This window comes from Gnatocerus cornutus, chromosome 10 (genome assembly GCF_029298725.1).
Source record: "Gnatocerus cornutus isolate USDA-ARS CGAHR chromosome 10, icGnaCorn1.1, whole genome shotgun sequence".
Taxonomy (NCBI): domain Eukaryota; kingdom Metazoa; phylum Arthropoda; class Insecta; order Coleoptera; family Tenebrionidae; genus Gnatocerus; species Gnatocerus cornutus.
In genome coordinates, this window is record NC_142242.1 from 8,379,332 (window position 1) to 8,402,622 (window position 23,291).

Genomic DNA, 23,291 nt, shown 5'->3' on the forward strand with positions numbered 1-23,291 from the left:
TCAACACGTCTTTGTTACACTTTACAACAGTTTGTCGATTTGATTTCACACAGATAATTATAAAATTGGGGGTAATGTCGGTATCTTGATGTAATATGCAAAACTAGGGATAGATGGCGCCACCATAGATCGGCCAAAAATGTTTGCGGTCAGAAAAGACTTACTTTTAGGCCACTTTTGAGGCCTAAAAATTCAACTTTCAGTTTAAGTCGCCTAAAATAGTTATTTGTGTACCAAGGCCAAAAAGTGTGTCTTTTTTGGCCGAGGCCAGAAAGAAGGCGAGGGCAAAATGGCACTTTTTGGCCGTGTTACACACAAGATTTTTTAGGCGACATCATTAAATTTACAAGTTAATTAATTTTTATTTATGATTTATTGATTTAATCATTTATAACAACTGAATAATTGTAAATATTTATGAATCCTTCAAAAAAGTTCATATTTTCTTTATTTACGTTTGCAGTTTCGGCATGTGTAACTTTACAATTTGTTTTATTAATTAATTAATAACAATTAATTTTATGATGTTGTTGCAGCAGCACTGCTAACCACGTTCATTTTCAATAATTCAACACGTCTTTGTTACACTTTACAACAGTTTGTCGATTTGATTTCACCCAGATAATTATAAAATTGGGGGTAATGTCGGTATCTTGATGTAATATGCAAAACTAGGGATAGATGGCGCCACCATAGATCGGCCAAAAATGTTTGGGGTCAGAAAAGACTTACTTTTAGGCCGCTTTTGAGGCCTAAAAATTGCACTTTCAGTTTAAGTCGCCTAAAAATTCCTTTATTTACTGCTGCGCTGCGGTGGTGGGTTTTTCTCAAAGCCGACTGCGAATTGAAATTTAGTCACAAGATTTAGACTTTAGAGGCATTTTGTTACCAAGTGGTTTTTCAAATCCATTTTGCTGCAATTTTTATTTGAAGGAGAGCAACACTGGTTAATTGCTTTCTTTGACTCTTGTTAGTGTAGCAATTAATAATATTCTGAAATGTAATAATTTTATTTTTGCTTCTGAATTTTTTTCTGCAATAATAGTCACAAATCGATACAATGTATTTTTAAATCAACTTACTAAATCGTTGTTTCTTACATATAATACTGATAATTTCTAAAAATTAAGCTAACTGAACAGAATAAGAAAGTATGAGCACAAACACTTGCACTAAAAGTTTACTGATATGGGGAAATTTAATACTAAATGAAAAGCAAAGTACTATTAAAAAATGTTTGATTTTATAATCGTTCTATACATAACACTTTTTTAAAATATTATTGACATGCACAGTTTAAATGGCAAGTATCAATAATATTATACATTGTAGTATACCAAGTGACCATTTTATAAATATTACAAAGGTATAAAACTGGAATACCAAGCTAAAAATTTGGCACCTGCAACATTAATACAATTGAAAAAAATGATTTTAAATCAAAAAATGTATAAAGAACATTTATTTTAGAATGGTAATGAAAAACATACAAATTGATTTACAAAGACAAATGAATTAAATGGATTCAAATAAGATACAGAAATTTTTTACAAAAAAAACACAAAAATCTGTAGACTAATTGTAAGACCTAGTCGCTTAAGCAAAAACACGATTCTATGAAAACTAACATTACCTAAAAATCAAAAACATTTGTATTAACAATAATTTGCTTCAGTATAAAAGAATAAATATAAAGCGGACTCAAATTTTTAGTGCGTTTATGACTTTGACTTTTTAAATGGTTTACAGTAACTTGTACACAAAACCCCATAAACGTAATCACCCTCAAGTGGTTGGGTCAGGCCTGAAATAAACCACAATAAATATTTTTACCCTGTTGGCCAAGTCCAAGAAATTTGAAAACAATCATTTCAAGGCGATAAGTTTATAGGATTTAGCGGCACGGTTACTGTAAACTATTTAAATAGTCAAACACATAAATACACTAAACATTTGAGTCCAATATACATTATTAATACGTGTAAACTTATTGCAGATTTAATAAAAGAGCTGTAATCTTATTTGCACAGATGTAATAAATTTTATCATCTGATGATGATCCTAATAGATTAGTTATATACAACGACAAACTGCACATGTAATTTAAATATTTTACATATACAAGGAAAATTTACAGTTAGAGGTACTAAAAGATTGCAAACGTAGCAATTACTATACAAGTAATTTAATAGTTCATCAGACGCTACACCACCAGCTTGAGATAATTTGTACTAAAGTGCAACCACTCGATAGCTCGACTAGTCAAAAAAACAACTAACAATTTTAACTTAAATACCATGCTATACACGTGTGCACTATCTTTTCTTGTTAAGGAAGGCCTTCTTGTGCGGAGCCGGAGTATGAGGTCTCGATGATGGTCTTTTTCGCGAAGCGCCGCCATCTTGGGAACCATTACAACAAGAACACATTTTTTTAACACTGCGTCTAGCACCTCTACCACTTGGTGAACAGTCTAAATCGTCTTCGCAATGCAACTCTTCACAGCTTTCATCATCTTTTAATAAATCACTTTTCGATATAGCTACCGTAACTACTTTATAACTTCCATCACTGAGTTCTTCGTCGCAACTAGCACTATGACCGTGTTTGTTGCTACAAGACTCTGGGCTATGGCTTGAACTTTTCCCCAATTCTGTGCTTCCAGTTGTGTCTTCAGAACTCGACACTTCAACCGTCCACGTCTCAGAAGTTTGCTTGTGTCGTTCACCTTTTCGGCGGTTGCTGTACTTGAATTTGTACTTATTTAACGACGGTGGCGTGTTCTCTTGATACGGATCTGGCGAAACTGGAGAATTCAATGTCACATCAGACATGGACGCGCAATTCTGTAAAAGCGTATGATCGTCGCATGAAGAACCCGATTCGTTACTTGCACTACTTTGGCCGTTTGTTAGTTGTCGATTTTGATCATATCCCAACTCTGTTCCTGAAGGATGATACTCGACCGATTCGAATAAAAAATCCGTTCGCAAAGAACTCGAATTGTCGTCATCACTGAACAAAGTCATGCCGGTTTTATTCTCTTCTTTGATTTCTTGAGGTGGAGGTCTTTTCATGATGTCTTGAGAGGACTGGTCGAAAGATGGGGAATGATTCGCGTCGAAAAGAATATCAGCTTCGGGAAATAAGTCACTGGTGCTCGGCTCATCTACGCCTAAATCTTCGCATTCTTCAGATAACGACTTCTGGAGGCGCAACTCGCGTTCGAGGGCAGCTTGTTTCCGTTGCAAACATAACTGATGCATTTCTCGGTCCAGTCTTGGATTGCTTGTTTTCTTAGTTTTGTTTTGAAAGTAGGTGGCATTGCCTTGAAACTGCTTCTGCTCGTTATTGTTTGGCTGGAAAATACACAGAAATGTTCACTTGCTAGCCATTACTAGAGCGGGATAACTTCAAGCTAAATAAATTAATTATTAAAATTACAATTTATTCCCAAACACCAAATTTTTACAAAAAATGCTGACGCAATGCTATCATCATCAGAGCGATGATTAAACTAAAAACTAACAAATAATTCGTCTTTATATACTAAAAGCTTGTCGACGCGCACCCTTTAGCGCAGGTAGAAGGGAGTAGAGGGAGGAGTCTAAATGTCTAGAAATTTACAATTATTTACATTTTTAATTAAACGAAGACAACTTTCATCAATGTGGTGGTCATTGTCAAAAACATGTTGGGCAACGCTTGATTTTTCAAACCTTCCAAATTTGAGATGAGCTTGATGCTCTTTGAACCTTTTTAAAATTGACCTTCTTGTTTGCCCAATATATTTCTGATCACAATCTTTCGGTTTTTAGGATTACCTAGAAAACTTTGAAGGCTTGGACCCTTTGAGATCCAAACCCTGGAAAATTCTTTCCAGTCCCTTTGTCACTGAAGGTGAGTAAGGGATGGTGACAAAAGAAGTCTTCTCAGGTGTTTTCTGAAAAGTAGAACATTCATTGACCAATTTCTTAAATCTAAATTTTTTAACAATTTTATCAACAATGTTGGAATCGAAACCGTTACACCTGGCAGCATCTTTAATTAGTTTTAATTCCTTTGTGAATCTGAATTTGTTTAATGGAAAATTCAAAAGCCTGTAAACAAGAAAATTTAGACTTGCCATCTTATGTTGAGGACAATGATGGGAGTCTGCAGTGATGTACTGGTTTCCTTCCTATAAACATCAAACTCTAATCTGTTCTTATTTTTAATTACAATTGTGTCTAAAAATGGAAGTTTTCGGTCTTCCTCTACTTCGCAAGTAAATTTTATCGTTGAATAACGGTTATTTATTTTGGTTAAAAAGTCATCAATATTTGACTTGTTTGTATCAAAAATGGCAAAAATGTCGTCCACATACCTAACCCAGATTTTTGGAAAATATTCAAGCTCAGATTCAAGTTCCTTTTCAAAGCGGTCAGCAATGAACGGAGACAATGAATTACCCATTGCCGTGCCTTAATGCTGGAAAAAGAAATTCCCGGAAAATTGAAAAATGTTTTGCTTCATGCAAAGGTCTGTGAGTTGAATATATTCCTTGACAATCTCCGGGTTGAAATTGTTTTCAACTAGGAGTTCTTCCAACCAGAGAAGCGTTTGTGGAACGGGGACACTTGGAAATAGAGAACTTACATCGAATGAAACTAATAATTCACCCTCTTGCAGCTGTTCGTTTTTGATTTTACTGATGAATTCAAGAGAATTTTTGACTGCAAGGCTAGGCTGCTTTTTGGTTAAATTATTAAATTCATTTGTCAACCTTTTTGAAATCTGTGAAGTCGGTGCATTAATGGCCGAAACAATTGGTCGCACTGACTTCCCCGGTTTATGAATTTTTGGCAAACAATACAATTTTGGAACAACCGGGTTGGAAATGTTTAATCTAAACTTAAGCTGAAGGGTGATAAGGTTGTTACATTTTTTCAAAGTGTTAGTGACTTCTCTGATCATTTTGGGCAATGGATTTTTCTTTAATGACTGGTAAGGACCATTAGTGATTAGGTTGTTCACCCTTTCATAATAATCCTTTTTGTCTAAAATGACAACCTTATTACCTTTATCAGCCTTAACATAAAAACAATCTTTCTGTCTCAAGGATTTGATGATTTGGAGATTTGAATTCTGGACTCTACACTTTGACTGGGTTAAATTACGAGAAATTTTTTGTCTGCACGCCTCCCTGACAAAATGTTTAGTCGGTTCATTAAACCGGTGGATAGATGATTCTATTCCGGCAATAACTTCCTCGACATTTGATCTAGCAAGTGGCAAACTAAATTTTAAACCCTTGTTCAGCAAATTGATTTCATTTTCATTAAATACTTGAGATGAATGATTTTCAACAATATCAATGGCCTTCATAGGAAAACTTTTTCTTGAAATTTGTGTTTTGAGGTTTTGAAGTTTCTTCTTATGAGAGAAGATCTTCTTTTTAGTTTACAATCAATTGAAATGAACATTTTCCTTTGAAAGTCAGACCAGTGTTGAAATTCTAAATTATTAAGACCTAATGTTAGTTTTTTCCAAAGTTTGTAAGCTTGAATTTCAAGCTTACGAATAACAATGAACTCAGACAACGGCCCCATCCCCTCCTCCTCCCCCTACTCCCTTCTACCTGCGCCAAAGGGTGCGCGTCGGCAAGCTTTTAGTATATAACTGCCGTACTAAGCAAAAATGACCTATCTACATTTTTTTGGAAAATGGAGTTTTTGATAAATACAAACTGTTAAACCCAAGTATTATTATTCCAATAAACAAAAAATTACGAATATTCACTCTATGTAATGAAAAAACTGTTATGAATTATACCTTATCTGCATTTTCACAAAGTTCATTGTGCAACAAAAACTTATCTGGTAGATTTCAAGAATTCAATTTTATATTTGTCATTTTTATTTGGTTGGACAACGCTGTAATTACTTGTGTACGGATTTGTTGTTTGTTTAATTATTAAGTTAAGCAGAGTTTTTTCATGGTAAATTAAAATTACTTCAAAAAATGCCATTTCCATCATATCGGTTCGCGGATGCATTTTATGTATGTGAGCGACAATGAGAGCACGGATTGTGGTATTCAGGAAAACATGGAAAGTAAAAAGCTAGAGAAGAAAAATCATTTCACAAAAAAAGGAATTTTAAGGAAAAGAAGACGTTGCGACAAATCTTTAAGTGAACGAAACAAAAAGAAGCAAACTGCAAACTGTCAAAGACGCATGTAAATGTAAGAAAAACTGCAGAAATAGTGTAGGGAAAGACAGACAATGTGAAATAAATGAAGAGTTTTGGATGTTAAATTATGATAATAATAATAAGAATTGGGCTTTATTTACCTTCTTTTTTTACTTAGTTAATTGCCAGAAAGTGCAACTGCAGTAGTACAAATTAAATCAATAGGATTTTAACAAATGCGATAAGAATAAATCTTCTAAAACGTCAGTGATTTAGATGCAAATTAATATTTTTTTTACATAAACGAATGTTATCAGTTTATTTAAAGTAAATAAGCTAAATCCTCGTTCAATATTTACATAAGTTTGTAACGGTGAAATTCCAAAGAGACAAAACACTTAAATACAAAAAAGATTTTAAACAGGCTTAATTTGTCTACAACAACGGTCGATTCAAATTTAGATAATTTAATTTTTTGTTCATAACTTGTTAAAAAAAATTATTTCATTTGTTTATATACAATTGTTAAATTATCATTAATGACATAATGACAATAAAGTTAAACTATGGAGAACAATATTAATAATTATTTGATTTGCAGATAAGGTATTTGTGCTTTGTAAATGTGGAATATTTTGTTCAAAGAAACGCTTGAAGTGCAAAATTAACTAAACCGAAAGAAATAATTGAATGACAAGTTTAGGGTTATATTTTAGAGCGCTTTTAAAAAATATACTAGAATTTTGAAGTACAAAATCGTAAGGTAAATAGTGGAACCAAATATAAACGCAAATAGTTCGATATCTCAGTTTGAGCTTTTATGTAGATAAGCCATTTTTGCTTAGTGCGGCAGATAAGGACGAATTATTTGTTAGTTTTTAGTTTAAACGCTCTGATGATGATAGCATTAAAATTGGTGTTTGGGAATAAATTGTAATTTTAATAATTTTTCAACACCAAGAATTGATCCAATAAATTTTCTTTAAATAAATTAAAAAATAACAAGTGTTGAATAAAATGTTGATTACCTTCTCCCCATTATGTAAAAATTCCTCTTTGTTAGAAGATTCATTATTTGTACCTGCAGATTCCGATGGTTTACGATATCGTGGAGGCGTATGTGATAACATCGGTCCATTTGACGTGCAAGCTGTAACTAACACTGACTGAACCCGTTCTAACGTCTTTGCTGGCTCACCTAAAATCACATGTCTTAAAATTTTCTGTACCTAAGAACACTAGGTCTTTTGACAGGCTTACTTTTATCGTTCTCTGAAGCGATATTAAGTGACATCGAATTGTGCGTGTTGTTTTGTTCATCCGTCGTAATATCTTCTTTTACACATGAGGTCTGCGCTATTACTGGCGTCGCAATCGGTGTGGTTCCCATGGTCTTCTGGTATGTATGAAACACTTTCTCCGACGTATTTTCCGAATGGATGATCGACTCTTCAATTTCCATATTACTGACGGTGCTTGAAATACTGTTTGTACTATCCGGATGGGTGGTGGATTCAGTGGAGGAATTGCCATTATCCCTCGGCTGCGATATCGTTAAAAGCAATTCAGTGTTGACTCGGTCCGTTTCGTCGATTTTCTTCAAAGTTAACGGCTGACCTAGAGTAACAGCGGTGAGATGTTGAGAATTTGGCGGTAAGATAACTGGCGGTTGACCACTAATTCCAGCTAAATTTTGCGAAGAAATTCCCGAAATCGGTTGAATCGTTGAATATTTGACGGTGGGGACACCGGATTTGTTGCGATTTTGATTTAAAAAACTCTGAAATAATAGCATGTTGGGTCCAGATCGAGCGGGGACTGTGGCCAATATCTTGCTTCCACCTGACACCACGGCAATTTGTTGACCGCCTTTAACCATGGAGACAGGCATTATGTAGTTTCCCGGTACTAAAACTGCCGTATTCGGCATTTTCAGCGCTTCCCCGACGCTTGAATCAGCAATGATGAGATTCCGCGTCTGATTATTAGCAGTATCTGTTAAAATAAGTTGTCTTGAATTCGACGTGCTGTCGTTAGACTCGGTGGTCACAGTCTGTAAGTGGGATTGCTCTTCTTCTTGCACGGAGATTTGAACGACACCACAGGAGCTATCTTCGCTACCTACAGTTCTGTGATCTTCCATATCGACCTCGGAAACCATGCTACTGCATTGTCCGCTTTTTTTCGAACTGGAGTTTTTTTTCCGTTTTGAATTCTGATTGGGGTTAGTGGGAGGGTTGGAACGACGTCTCGGCGCGGGTTTATTATTTAAATCAGGAGAATTTCGCAACTGTTCTGCGTATTCGGCCAAAATATCGAAGATTCTTTGCGTGGTGTGTTCGTCTTCTTGAGGTTTCTGTTGAGGTTTTGGTATTGGCGACGCCTTCGACGCTTGAGTTGTCGTGTTTTTGACAGTTTTACCCTTTGAACTTTTCGACGAGGCTTTTGGAACGGTCGACGCAGGAGCTGGTGTTACACAAGGACTCAAACTTCCTTGAGACGTGACGCTCAAAGCCGGCGACGCCGCCGGCTGGAGATTACAGTAGCTGCTAACAACGACAACAGGAGACAACTGAGTGTATTTCTGACCTTGATTGACGTAAGTAACACTTATTCTTTGAGATGTCTCGGATGATTCGGACGTGTTTGCCTCAGCTGGTGTACTAGTACTGCTTCTCTCTTTGATCTGTTTGTACACCATATCAAATTCGCGAAGTTGTTCTAGAGTCGTCGAACTGAGGTTTGATTGAGGACTTGTGCGTATTACATTCGAAGGTATTTGTAGCACTGGTTTGACAATTCTAGCGTTTTGAACCAGTGTTGGACGACTCACGGTAACGCGAGTGCCTTCTTCATTGGTGTTTTCTCCATCGGATTGAGCGTCCGAGATTTTTTGTTTTCCTTGTAACGCAGCGGCTAACAAAGCGCTCATTTTACTGTGGATGACTGTATCTTTAACTAACGATATTTGATCAGAATTTGACGTGGCAATTCTAAACACTTGACCGCGTCCTGGGGGAATCAAATTAATAGTTTGTCCCACTGGCATTTGACGTGTGTAAATAACCCCACCCTGAATCGGTTGTATGTTAACTGAAGAGTTTTTCGTCGGTGTCTTTTTATTCGCATCTGCGTTAGTCACAGTTTCTGTGCAAGTGCTCGGAACTTCTGTCGTCTCTGCGTTATTTTGGTACACAGATTTTCCGAATGCTTGCTGAAATTTTGGTAGAGTTGACTTACAAATGAATTGCAGTATCGTTCCTTGACCAGCCGAATGAATATTCGTTGGTGTCTTCACCACCGCCCCCGCTGCCGCCGCCGTTGTCGTCGTCGTCGTCGTCAGAGTTTTCGTTGAATTCATGTCGTCTTGACTCGAGTTTTCCATAGTAGTAGTAGTCTTTGCTGGACTGACCTGGAATAACAAAATTTAGTAGTGTTGTTATGACTCGGAAAGTCTTACTTGTAGTTCTGATTGCGTGGAATTCGCTGGAACCTTGCTAGCTTGCGTCGTAGCTGGTCGTATGATTTGTTGCGATAAAATGTTGATTAAAGGTGACGAACGATTTCTCACACAATTGCTTTGTCCAGGTCTAATGATTTGTTGAGAAAGAATGTTGATAAGAGTGGATGGTTGCGACGTGCTAGGTTTGGCGGCAGAGGTAGATGCATGAGTAGTTGTAGTTGTTGTCGGGACTTCGGAATTTGAGTTGTGTTCCGGTTTATCCGAACGTGGTTGTCCAATTCTCTGAATGTGAGGACTAATTTGAGTACTGGTTTGCGTACTTTGTACGGGAACAGTCGATGTTGATCTTCCACCAGATATTTGGACTACATTGACGATATGATTCACATTGCTTGGCCTGATCATTTCGTAATCGTTCAAACCGGGCACGTTTGAAAGAACAGATCTCACATAGTCAGAGTCCAAAGAAAGTCTTTCTAGTACGACTCTAGGATTCATGTTGTTCAGGTCTCTTGGAATATCACCCTTCACTTTCTTGTCTTGATCATCGAAATCTTTTTTTGGTTTCTTCAGCCTATCATTATCATCTAAAAGCTTCTTTTGCTTACTATGGTAGAACTTTTTCATGTTTTTATTCGGAACAGTCTTTTTTTGTATATCACCGCGTTTTGAATTCTTAGAACTAATTTCCTTCAGTCTATCATTATCATGTTTCCGTGACGTTCTCAGAGCATACTTATCGTAGTCAAAAACACGATTGGTGTTTGACGAATTTGAATTTTTCATGTTTCTATATTTGCAGCACAACAGTTTTCGTGGTCTTCCGATTGCTCTCTTTTTTTTGAATTCGCAATTACAATTCTGAGAACCGCTGTCTCGATACGTTGGAATAAAGCTTTTGATGACTTCGTCCGACAATCGATGAAGTATGATCTTCAGTTCCTTGTTGCTGGTTGGCTTAAGTTTGTCCTCTTTCGTTGAATTGTTTTTTACTTCAATGTTTTCTTTCGTCTGAGGCTCTTCCACGATTAGAGGTTTATGTTGTTCGGATAAAGTTTTGAGCAATAAAGTTTGATTGTTCTCTTTGTGGCAATCAATCTTTATTGTTTCTTCAATGGTAGGTTTAATGTCTGCCTTGCCTATGCCATCTAGGGTTGGTTGGAGTGAACCTATTTTTATATTCTTAAGAGGTAATTTAACTTCCGGAACACTCTTATTATGAATATTGTTATTAGCACTTGGAGTAGTTTGCGTACTTTGTACAATTGGTGTTTTACAGTTGATCACCTTTTTACATGAATCACTTTTTGTTTTCACATCGTCGTTATTGTTATTATTGGTAGGCAGACAACAATTCGCGTTTTTTGAAGAATTTTCATTTTGTACAGAACCGTCGGTTTTTTCAATTTCTTTATTAGACAAAAGAGACTTGATTATGGAATTCTTGTTCAACTCTTTCTCAAGAGCAGGTGTTATTATGTTTTTTGACTTCGTTTCATCCACTTTTATCCTCTTTTCTGGAACAAACTCAGAGTCTGATCCTTTTCCACGTTTCAAATTTAACTTCAAGTAGTCACTAGGATCGTTCTTGGGTTGATCGTCAAAAAAATGTACCCGTTTTACTGGATTTAGTAGAGCACTGTCACTCTTTACAGTTACTCTTGGAAGTTTATATTGATCTATATTGTTAGTAGTTTGAACAGAAGTAGTGCTCTGAAAAGAACTCGTACTTGTATCACTTGGCCGAGCTTGTGATGGAGGCGGCGGAATTTTGTCAAAACTTGGAAAGCCTTTACTTGGTGCTATAGTTTCATCTTCTTTATTTTTGTATTCTTTCATAAGTTGTGGAGCTACAATATCGTTAATAACTAAATTTTTACTATGAGGTGAAATTTTACTATAATTAATATGGTTTTGCAATAATGGAGTCGCATGGTTATTATATGAACTCTGAGGTAGTGCATGCTTACTCTCCGACGACTTATATTCACGTAGTTTTCTACTCATTTCTAAATATTCCAAAAGAGGCATACATGATCTTTCGTTCGTCGAATTTTCATGAACACGTACAGCTGTGCTTTCGTAACGAGCTGTTACTTTGTTCTTCACCAAATTTAATGTTGTATGAGAGACGTGGTCGTGTTTGACTGTTGGCCTCTGTTTTGAACTCGTCGGTTTTTGTTGAACATATTTTTCTGTAGGAGTTTCCGGTTTACTTCTTCTCATATCGGACGTGACACGTGTGAATTCCTGCGTAATCATATTATGCAAAAAATTGTCACCATTATTCGTCTTGGAATAAGAGGAAACTGTGGAAACTGGACTTTCCGCTTGTATCCTTTTATTAAAGCCGTTTCGATAATCCATCACTTCTTTCGGCTGTTTATGACGGTTGTTAGAAAAATCGAGAGCTCCGTCTGATGAATTCTTCAAATCGTTGTTAACTTGGTCCGAAAATGCCTCCTGATGCCGTCTGACCGAGTTATGACCGAATTTATCCAAGTATCGGTGGTATGCGGTCAGTTGTTGATAACAAAAATTCAAGTCGATTGCACCGTCTTTAGAAATCCAAGGTTGACTAAAATCGTAATTTTGAGGGTCATCGTAATTTATCCTCTTTCCTATCATAGTTTGTCCCCCCACTGGATGCTTGTTTCTTTTAACATTATGCCTGAACATCCTCAGGGTTTTAAGAGTGTTGGGATCAGATTTTGGCTGTGGTAACTCTGGAGGCTCAGGATTGCTGTTTTCAATCAAATTCACAAATTTCTCGTCAGCGTAAAGGAAGCTTTCATAACCTCGCTCGATGCCCGCTAATTCATCGACTGGTTCGCGCTTAATAGTGGCGAACATCGAGTAATCTATATCCACAAATTTAAGCTCGGTGACAAGATTTTTAGTACGTTCCATGTCATTTAAATACATCTCACACAACCTGTGTAAATCCTCCCATCGCAACAACCAACTTAGCAAGTGATAACGCGGACCATTTAGTACGACAGCAAGATCATCACATAACTGGGACGAAATTCCCAAAGTTTCAAAATTCAAGGCCTCATTAAGAGCAAAGTTAGTTGTTAAGCGTAAATCTAAATTTGGTTTACACATCCATTTTCCACAAGAATTACATATCCAGGAGATTTCATCTGAGGCAGTGACAGGTGGATGTAATTTACACTCCCAAATTTGACCTGTGTCCAAAACGTTAAAACCCGACAGTCTTGCCAAGTCCTCAATTTTGCGGAGACGTTCCAATGTCGGCTCTAAACTAAACGCGGTCAGAGCGCACTCTCTACTAACTTGAATGTTGTCCTTTAAAATATCCGCCAAGTTGTAGAAACCAGTAGCTAACCGCTTCGTCGTTCCTTCAACTTTTTCGGAATCGTTTTCGCTCTTCTGAGACTCCAAGTTGTTCATGTCGGTTGTCAAAGCGCGGATGTACAATTCGATGGTGAACGTTCGCAACTTCAAACCAAACTAAAAAAGAGTCAGTTTATTAGTTTAAGAAAACGACAATCAATTAAATGAGTTACATACTATACTTATTGGTAAAAACTTGTCAATTATTTATAAAGCTACTAACTAAATTTCCGTATAATAAACAACTTTTACCTTATCGTGAATTATCTCGCAGCAGATGTATATGTGCTGGGCTGCAGTGGCTGCCTGGATTATGCGCCGAACAGAAACCTCGACCTTGTCGATCATGGAATGTTCAATGCTAAAAGAAATCCAAGCATCCAGAAGTTCTTTCAAGACTTCGCCGCTCTCGTCTATACATTTTGTGACGGCCGCGGTGACGAAAACTTGAGACGCCAAAAATGTTATTTCTGGATAATTCCGCCAGACCTTGGAAATCTTCACCCGTTTCTTAGCAAAGCGTCGAATTAAATGTAAACCTTCAAGTAAGCTGAGTTTCTTAAACTGAAAATTACAAGACAATAAGTAGGAATTGCACTAATATTTGATTTACCAAAGAGACGATATCAGATCTCCTATTGTATCTATAGAGAAGAGCAATATGAATATCAAAACAGAACAGAATGTGAGTTTTTGTGGCATTGAGACTAAAGTTTTGCGTCTGAGATAAATTATAACAATTCATAAAAGCTGTAACGAGATTCAACGCCAAATCTTCGCACTGGGACTCACAGAGTTTCTTCAACCGCACGGAAACCAAATACGCTGTCTCAACACAGAAAAATTCTATCTCTGAAACATAAAGACAGTTATGATAATAGTGATAGGGTGATATGACTACCTTTTTGTCCAATTGTTGCGTTGCTGTCGTGCAATAGATTAGCCAAAACTGGATCATCCCAAGGATTTTTGATAACATCAGCTAACTTTTGGAACTTTTTCGAAAACACATCACTTATTTTCATCAATTCATTCTGAGTTTTCTCCACTTCACTTAGTAGTTTTGCCTCAAAATCAGCTGCAAGGTGATGTAAACAACGAAACGTTTTTTCAATGATGTAGTTACCTTTAAACATCTTCCATTTTCCAGTCAAGACGATATTTAATGTGTGCAGTTTAGCCCAATCCATGATTTGAATAATGTAACCAATATCGGAATTTTGTTGATTGCACTGGCCTAAGCTTTTCCATATTTCGATAAGTGATTCAATTTTCTTAGAGAAAGGTTCAAGCTTGTTTTTCAAAATATATTCGAATTTCTGAAAGAAAAGTTAAGTTACAACCAAATACTACGAAAGCTGAAATATTGTATGAAGCAAATTCAAGTCATTAATTTAAAAATTAAAATTTTAAGTGAATTACTATGAAAAGTGACTTCATAAAACTACTAAATAACGATAAGTGCACATGCATTACTGTGATTATGGTTTACAATGGTAACAAAGATTGTTCAACTGATAAATGAAAGTGGAAGTTATGAGATCACTTTTCACTAAAAAATAATAATATAAAAAAGATGCGTGCTTTAAACGGTGTGAAGTCGATAACTCCCTGCTTTTCAGAACTCATCTTGGATGGTAACACAGGAACAAGCAATTAAACAAACAAATCTCCAGCTCTAACAGAACTGTCGGGAACTGGGTGGCATTTTATTCGAGGCACTCCAACAGAAACACAGTCTACACGAAACATGACCATATTGCACTCAACAATTTTGTTCTACTTTTCATACTGGCCAAACTCTTGAATTTTCGTAAAATTTCTTAATATAACATGGCGGCCATGCGAAAATGTAACTATACACTGTCTTTCACAATAATCATGCGAAAATGAAACAAACTAATGTGCTAAAAGCACAAAAATTTAAATGTTCACCTTATACACATTTATAAAGTTTCTTTCTTGCTCTTTGTTTATATTTGATTTAGTAAGTTTGTTATCGTCCTCCTGTGACGCCATATTTACACCAGTTATCTGCACGCATACACTATGCCCCGATGCACCAATGGGAAGCGAGGACGCAGAATTGCCAACAAACCCACCAGAACTTAACATAACCCTAAATTTTCAAAAATGCACAAATTGCCAAGATCTATCCTCTCTTATACCTAAAAATCAAAATCAAGCATTTTACCCAAGACTTTTAGTAATTATAAAATTTATACGGCGAGTAACAACAAAACGACTTAAATAAAATACAATTTATTTGACACTTTACACGAGTGTTTATTCCTCAAGCTAAAGAATTAGCGATCTTATAAATTGCATCGGCCTTCGTCATAATTCCAATATCAGAATCCAAAAACCTAAATATTGGGGGCATATCTTCATCACAATCCTAGAAACAACCCCATTAGCCCTAATCAGTACAAAACTTGTTTTACTTTGTTCAAAAGTGGTGAGATTTCCTTCCAGGAAAATGCATAAAAATTAGTCTTGCTATTGAGAGGCCCAAAATCAAGAATATAGATCTGATCGTGAAACGGCATTATCACATCAAACGTATCTAAAAATTAAAAAAAAAGTTAAAATTAAAATAGATTAAATGCATGTCATTACAGTGTTTCCTTGGGAATTTAAGAGCAATGTTTTCTTTAAAAAAATTAGTTAGACTGTCAATAATCAGAGGTCCTTCTTCTTGAAAGTGGGCATAATAAGTTGGCCAATCTCTTGGAGTTATACCTACAATTATAATAATAGGGTGTTTACATTGTAAATTAAAAACTACCCCTTAACACGTTGTTTATAACAATACATCTAAATTCTGATGCTGGATGTATACTCTTCCACGGTTTTAACGCAAAATAGAACGGAATTCCAATTTGTTGAGAAAAATCTTCAGATATCACATTCGACATTGATAAGTATACAGACAAGTCATCAAGATTTGTCACCTTCAATTGATTGCCGAAACTAAACATTTTAGCGTCCTAGAAACAAACATAAGACAATGTAATCATTCTTGTAAACGTACCATTGGTGCATGCCAATTGTTTTTCACAAAAACGCTGTTATTCAGCGTTTTAATTCCGTTTTTTACGCTGTTTACAAACTCAAGGGGGCACATCTACAACTCAATTTAGAAATTTTGTATCGACAAACTTAGAGAGGTACTTCTGGAATGTTGATGTCCGATTCACCAGACTGCAACTTGTCAACCAACACATCAGGGACTTGTACTAAAATTGTCTCCACTGAAATATCCTTAAATATTTCATACCATCTGTGAATTGAAAAGTCTTTTAAATCTTGAACTTCCTGAAAAAAACAACTAATTTAAGAAAATTTAACCAGAAGCAAACTTGCCAACATTCTGATGTTTCTCTCGTTTTAATTTATTGTTTTTGTATCTAAGTTTGAAATGATTACATTGAACACAGACTGAATTAACCTCACTTTGCACGTTTCTGTCAGTGAAGTTTCGATTTCCACTACACTTGATTTAAATAAATAAATAAGTTTAGCGGGAAAAAAGTAATAAAATAATAAAGTACGTGATAAAAGTTTGTAACTGAATAACTGGAATAAAAAACTTTATTACAAATCATAGACGATGATGGAAAATTTAAAGAAAAATTTTTGCGTAAGATTAAACGGCAAAAGCGGGTATTCTGCATTTTCAGATAAAATATCGATTTTAACGTATTCTTGTGAAAAATCTCATGAAAGGTAATAACTTCTAAAAAATACTGATCCATGGTCAAAAACACAATGGCTGTAAATTTAATAAAAATTTTAAAATGCAACTTACAATTTCACAAGCTGCATTCTAGGTTGCCAGACAAAAACTGTTTATATTGTTTAAACAATTACACCTCTACCCTCTGACAGTTGGAGGGTGTAAACCGGATATAAGAAATTTTTATAGCAATGTTATCGGCCTAAATTAAAGTTTTTTGAAAAAAGTTAAAAGTTTTGGAAAGGGGTTGAGATTGCCACCCTCTCAAGGGTGGTGGAGCTAAACGCAATATGTGGGATTACTAAGTGATTTATTTGTGATTTTTTGAGACGTACTTGAACACTCGGAGGCGGTGTTTGAGGGGTTGAGATTGCTACCCTCTCGAGGGTGGTGGGGCTACACGGTGAATCGAGTAGATACGGTGGCCGCATCTCTCTAGCCGAGCAGAATGATGACGTCACAGTCGCCCTGAAGAGAGGCGCTTGCATGAACATTTTACGATTATTTCAATAAAATTTCGCAGTAATAATGTTTAAACTTTTATTAACATATCAGAAAATTATACAGCGATTCCTTTCACTTTGGGGAAATACATTTTTAACCATATCTTAGCTATAATTTAGCAGAAATATTATTCCTAGTTTTTTAACTGTTGTTACAATTTTTGTTTCTGTAACATGTTCTATCTGTTTTTTGAATTAAATATAACAAAAAAACACGTAATAATAAAAAAGAAAAGTATGTATATAATACTAGTGTTGGTTTTTTTATTTTTTTAGCATTTTTAGATTTTATGTGTGTTTGTGACTTTCTTTTTGCCCTCGCATATTCTTCTTGACTCGTATTTAATCTTTTTACCTTCATATATGTGCGTTAAAAATATATTGTCAGCTTATTAAGTCGTTAAGTTGCTAAGTCCATTTCGAATTTTTTTAACCGAGGTCGAGATATCTTTTTTTTTTTGGGGAACGAAAATAAAATGATCCAATGCTGTACTATTCTGTTATTCTTTTTATAAAATTGAAAACGCATTTTGTTCAAAAATGGACTTAGCAACTTAACAACTTAAACCGACGATATGTGACAATAATGCTTTACAGCTTACAGCAGTGAATAATTTACGGCGTACAGTACAATATTTTGTTACAAAAATTATTAACAATACGTCGTACGAAAATGAGGCCAAAATGCATTTTCTAACTTGATAGTTTTGTAAAATACAATGAGTACGTTTTAAATGACCAACCGTTCTGAACTCTATTGTGTTTATTATTTTATTACGCGTTGATAAAAAATGCAAGGTGGCGTTTGATCAGACACCGACATCAAAAAGTGCCGAGTGTCTTGGCTTGAGACTGCAAATAATTTTAAATCTTTTCACAGTAAAGCCGTAAACAAAAATAAAAATATTGTTAAATCTATTACTAATGAAATAAAAATTTTTTTAAGAATTTCCAGGGGAAATTATTGCTACATATATTCTTCAACGCACATACAGGGTGATTTTTAAAAAACGGCAGGCGTTGTAAAATTTTTATTTATGAACCAATTTCAAAATTTTAAAAAAGAAATTAAATGGATTTTAATTTACTATAAACTGCCGATTTTAGAATTTTTCTAAATGTCTTAGTATCTTTTGAGCGATACTCAACTTTCTTATTTTAAATTGGCACGCATATTTTTTTTTTAGATTTTTTAGATTTTATTAACTTTAATTGCCTAATTTTTTTCGTTTTTGATAATTTTTTTAAAAATATTTTTGTAAAAATAGAACATGAAAATTAATATCTTCCAAATTATGAAAAAAAATGACTCCCAATTTAAAATTAAAAAGTTGAATATCGCCCAAAATATACTAAAGGGTCGATTTCAAGTGTGACTTGCGTTACTGCAAATCCCATTTGCAACATAGCAACGCCAATCACATTGCTCATACCTTGGCAACGGTTGCAAATTTGCGTTAACGCAGTGACTTGAAATCGACCCGAAAGACATTTAGAAGCATTCTAAAATCATCAGGTTATAGTAAATTAAAAGCCATTTAAATCAATTTTTAAATTTTTGAAATCGGTTCATAAATAAGAATTCTACAACGCCTGCCGTTTTTAAAAAATCACCCTGTATATAAGAGTTGAAAGATTAAATACGAGTCAAGAAGAATCCGCGGGGGCAAAAAGAAAGTCACGTACACACATAAAATCTAAAAATGCTAAAAAAAAATGAAAAAATTATAACCTAATATATTATCAAAACTTTTTTGTTTTCTTGTCAAAGCTGACATTTTTGGTTTAAATACAAAATAAACTTTTGTTTGATGAATACATTAATTAACAGAAACATTTTTTATTTAAGGTTTTGGTCCACTTTTTCTCTGAACCCCACAATTATAATGTTTTGTGTATTTCTCTGTGTATTCTAGTTTTAGGTCTTATATTTATGTCTTGTATAATCCTTTTAATTCATGGGTACCAACACTAGTATTAGATACATACTTTTAATTTTTATTATTATGTGTTTTTTTGTTATTTTTAATTAAAAAACAGATAGAACATGCTACAGAATTAAAAATTATAATAACAGTTTAAATAATATTTATGCTAAATTATAGCTAAGAAGTGGTTAGAAAATGCTTTTCCCTAAAGTGAAAAGAATCGTTGTTTAATTTTCTGATATGTTAATAAAAGTTTAAACATTATTTCTGCGAAATTTAATTGAAATAATCGTAAAATGTTCATGCAAGCGCCTCTCTTCAGGGCGACTGTGACGTCATCATTCTGTTCGGCTAGAGAGATGCGGCCACCGTATATACTCGATTCACCGTGGTGGGGCTATACGCGATATGTGAGATTACTAAGTGATTTATTTGTGATTTTTTTATGCAAAATTGATAAGGCTACATTACTACTGAAAGTTGAAATAAATAATAATTATCATTAGTTAAGTTAAGACTGTTCTACCCCTCAACTAAAATTCGTGTTTTGAAAAATATGCAACCCAACATACTAACCATTTGACACATGCCAATCATCCATAAGGGTGAAAATCGTCTGTCAATTAGCATATTTTCTACCACAGTTCAGCAATAAACCAGGTAGATGAATTTGCCTTGCTTTGGAGTTTGTTTCGAACATTTTCCCGATTTCGAAATATTATTTTATGTCCTGTAATGATCTGTAACCCAACTCCGCCAAAATTCAAATGAACCGCCAAACTCGAGAACCGCGAACTTTAAAATAAATAAAAATGGCCGAAAATCGTGATCGTCTGAAACGGTTAGGACCTACGTTGTGTTGTGAAGGCGGATGTTCATTGGATACAAAGCAGTGCATCGTCTTTTGGGAAGAGCGTACCAACACAAAGAAATAAAAATACACCAGACCAAATGAGGTTTAACTTGTTTTATTCAGACTTTAGAAGTTTGAACTAGGTGGCCCTCGGAATTCTGTAGACTCGCTTTTTTCGTGGACCTCGCTTTTCCGTGGCGTTGAATATTAATTTGGGATTGTTTATTTGTTAGATTATGAAACAAAAAAGGCGAGTTTTACAGAATTCCGAAGGCCACCTAGTTAATTGTATTTTGTCATTTAACATTTAGCAAAGAAAGTTTTAAAATAACTTCATATTTTGTGTTTTTTGATTTTTGAAACTCTGATACAAATAATTACGCATGGCAAAATGAAGAATTTTCTGAAAATTTTAGAAAAAAAAAACAGACTTAAAGGTTTAAAAAAAAATAACCAACGGGCTTCGCTATTTAAAATTTAACAGTACTACGCAGAACATTCATAAATCAGACAGACTGCGCCTTTAATGGTTTCTAAGTATATTGCAAATTCTATTACAATGAAAGAAGAAAAAATATGACATACGGTGTAGTCTCTCATTTAGGCACCACGTCATATCAAGAAAAAAAGATATAACAGAATCTCATTAAATTCATTAATTCGCAAATAAACATTGCATTCCAATAATCCCCGATAATAAGAATTATTATTCACACAGGGTGTTTGAGATTTTCGCTGCCATATTTGAAACGGACATACAGAAAAATGGCCGAGTCAAAAAAAAAGAGATTTCAGCAATAACTATTAAATGGGCCACAATAATAATTCATATTTTGGAACTCATTGCTTGGAAACGAACTATTTGTTTAAATTTATTCATTCATAAATTGATATTGACCAGAGGCTCAGTCCACCTGATTTCCTCGCTGACTGTCTTGTAATTTTGTCTAACTTCCCCTTGATATCTTAATGTTTTAATATCTTAATGATTTTTCCTTATTGTCTAGTGATTTCTCATTGATGACATGACTTGTCAGAGATTAATACTTTTCAAAAATGGCATACACTTAACTTCCTCTTATTTCCTCGCTAATTTCCCCTGATTTCCTTTAAATTTCGTCTAACTTTCCCTGGTTTCCTATTGATTGCTCCTGATGGTACTAATAATTTTCCAACAATTTCGTCTAAATTTTATTGATTTTTTTTATTTCGTCTAAGTTTCCATGATTTCGTAACGAATTCCTCTGATTCATAATGATTTACTAAGACTGATCCACTGATTTCCCAGGAACATTGATCTTAGAAGTCAAATTTTTCAAAAATGGCATACGCCAAACTTCTCTTAATTTCTTTGTATTTATTTTTGTCTCACTTCCTCGGATTTTTTGTAATTTCGTCCAAATTTCACTGATTTTCTTATGACTTCATCTAACTTCTCCTGATATCCTAGTGACTTCCTCTGATTTCCTTTTGATTGGCCTCTGATGTTCTAAAATTTTCCCCTGATTTTTTAGTTATTTCGCCTAACTTCCCCTGATCTAGTGATTTCCTCTTATCCTATTGATTGACCCTAATTTTCAAGTGATTTCTCATTAATTTTCCTGATTTTCTCGTGATTTTTCTGGGAGGTTAACCTCTCGGGTATCGTTGTTTGCAAAAAAGGTTTATTTGCGCTCTTTATTAAACTCATGCAATTACACAATAGATTCTTAGTTTTTAAAGAAAGACTGCTGTTGATAATTTTTGTTTATGACGTCAGTTCAATTCATGGAATTCCAGAGTAATTAAGGCGATTTCTGAGTTAGTGTCCGCTAAGTCATAAAATGGTTGGGACCCATGACAGGTCCCATAGCTTCTCAAACGCAAAACCGACAGCAAAAAATTGAATAAATTTTGTAACTTCAATTATCCCCGATAACATCATTGCTACTTCAATATTCTATTTATTTTGTATTATTTTATTTCTATGTTTAAATGAAAATGTACGCAGAAGGCGAATTCTGTTATTCTTGACAACCTTTTTTGGATAAGTTATGTTACTGCTGTTCTATTATCGATGCCGTTTTGGTGGTTTGTTGTTTTCCTTTTCCAACCCCTGTTATCATAAGTTATGAACGAAGATGAAGAACACTTAGTCGAGAGTCGTACCGGTACCACATTCACAAAAGAAAATCGTAAGTCGGGTAAATAGGATGTGATTATTACTGATTTACAGCAGCCCCATTTTATGGCTTAGAGGACACCAACTCAGAAATTGCCTGTACCTTCCAAAATATTCTTTTTTTACGGAAATAAGGACCCAAAGAACTCATTTAGCCCATCCAAAGCAAATACTTGTACCCGAAACATGCGTAAAAAATCTATTTTCTTGTAAATCGAGAGTAAACTTTCGTGATTAATTAATGTCAAATTATGTTTTTTTCAGAGCTCGGACTAATTTTAATAAGTGGATTTTCTTTCGAAGAAAAGAAGCCGCTACCGTAAACTATATTTTATGTATTTAAACATTTTGTATAAACATCGTATAATTGTAGATGTGCGGTTTGGGGTTTGTTCAAGGATTCTGTTTTTTTTTTGTTGAACTACAATAAAACGACCATCAAGATGGTCAGTTTTTTCTGGTGAGAAAGGGTGTGGAGTGATGTCGATACTTGTCGTAAATAACAAAACTAATTAAGAATTATGTAGTGTGATAGTTTACTCTTTTTGTATAATGAGTACCCCAATTAAGCCATACATACCTACTTGCATTTTTAGTCTCCCTAATATCTACCGCTTTAGAACGATTAAAAATCGGCCAAATCGTAAATAGTACTTACGTTTTGGGGTATTTTATGTCAACGATTTTTTTTAAACTACAATAAAACGACTATCAGGACGCCCGGTCGCATTTTTTATATAGGTTTCGCATTCTTTATCTCTTGTTAATTTATTGTTTTCTGGGAGTTCATATTTGTTTATCGGTTTATTCGTAATGAAGATTATTTTATTCGATCGTACATCATTAATTCTATTAGTTCCTCCCAAATTACTACAGATCCCGCGAAAGAATAGAACAACATTCGAAGCTCGGCTATGAACTTCTAGTTGTCGGTACCAAATAATGATTTTATGGGTTGATTGGGGTAGAGTCACTACCCAATTGGACAAAACCACTAAATAGCAGATTCTAAAACTTTCTCATTGTGAAAGACATCGGTAAAATTCGCTTAATTTGTTTAATCCTTCTAATATCTACTGTCTTACAACGATTAAAAATTTGACCGAATCGT

The 23,291-nt window shown here is 34.7% G+C and overlaps 2 protein-coding genes across 5 annotated transcripts; both read right to left on the reverse strand.

The window, feature by feature from the left end:
* Positions 1 to 1,223: 1,223 nt before the first annotated feature.
* On the reverse strand, positions 1,224 to 15,057 carry LOC148167633 (uncharacterized). Of its 4 annotated transcripts, none has more exons than XM_088046958.1 (9): positions 14,932 to 15,045; positions 14,123 to 14,315; positions 13,898 to 14,074; positions 13,610 to 13,848; positions 13,249 to 13,560; positions 9,634 to 13,113; positions 7,434 to 9,585; positions 7,202 to 7,371; positions 1,224 to 3,359 (listed from the first exon to the last, which is right to left on the reverse strand). In XM_088046958.1, the coding sequence occupies exons 1-9, from the start codon at positions 15,013 to 15,015 to the stop codon at positions 2,316 to 2,318; spliced, it is 7,851 nt and encodes a 2,616-aa protein (XP_087903084.1). In that variant the 5' UTR covers positions 15,016 to 15,045; the 3' UTR covers positions 1,224 to 2,315. The 4 variants fall into 4 exon arrangements, with proteins under 4 accessions (XP_087903084.1, XP_087903085.1, XP_087903086.1 ...); XM_088046959.1 differs by having other exon boundaries at positions 14,581 to 15,016; XM_088046960.1 differs by having other exon boundaries at positions 13,898 to 14,315; positions 14,932 to 15,057.
* A 185-nt stretch (positions 15,058 to 15,242) lies between these two features.
* On the reverse strand, positions 15,243 to 16,453 carry LOC148167634 (translation initiation factor eIF2 assembly protein-like). Its single transcript, XM_088047687.1, has 7 exons — positions 16,363 to 16,453; positions 16,171 to 16,314; positions 16,031 to 16,123; positions 15,785 to 15,986; positions 15,616 to 15,738; positions 15,441 to 15,562; positions 15,243 to 15,394 (listed from the first exon to the last, which is right to left on the reverse strand). The coding sequence occupies exons 1-7, from the start codon at positions 16,366 to 16,368 to the stop codon at positions 15,290 to 15,292; spliced, it is 795 nt and encodes a 264-aa protein (XP_087903813.1). The 5' UTR covers positions 16,369 to 16,453; the 3' UTR covers positions 15,243 to 15,289.
* Positions 16,454 to 23,291: the final 6,838 nt, after the last annotated feature.

Excerpts from the sequence above, each read along its gene's own strand:
- LOC148167634 (XM_088047687.1), bottom strand. Across the intron at positions 15,739-15,784 it reads TATAAACAACGTGTTAAGGG|GTATAACTCCAAGAGATTGG; the intron begins GTAGTTTTTAAT and ends TTATAATTGTAG. Across the intron at positions 15,563-15,615 it reads TAAATTCCCAAGGAAACACT|ATACGTTTGATGTGATAATG; the intron begins GTAATGACATGC and ends TTTAATTTTTAG.
- LOC148167633 (XM_088046960.1), bottom strand. The coding sequence starts at position 15,015 with ATGGCGTCACAGGAGGACGATAACAAACTTACTAAATCAAATATAAAC. Across the intron at positions 13,561-13,609 it reads GATCTGATATCGTCTCTTTG|TTTAAGAAACTCAGCTTACT; the intron begins GTAAATCAAATA and ends TGTAATTTTCAG. Across the intron at positions 3,360-7,201 it reads TTTTACATAATGGGGAGAAG|CCAAACAATAACGAGCAGAA; the intron begins GTAATCAACATT and ends TGTATTTTCCAG.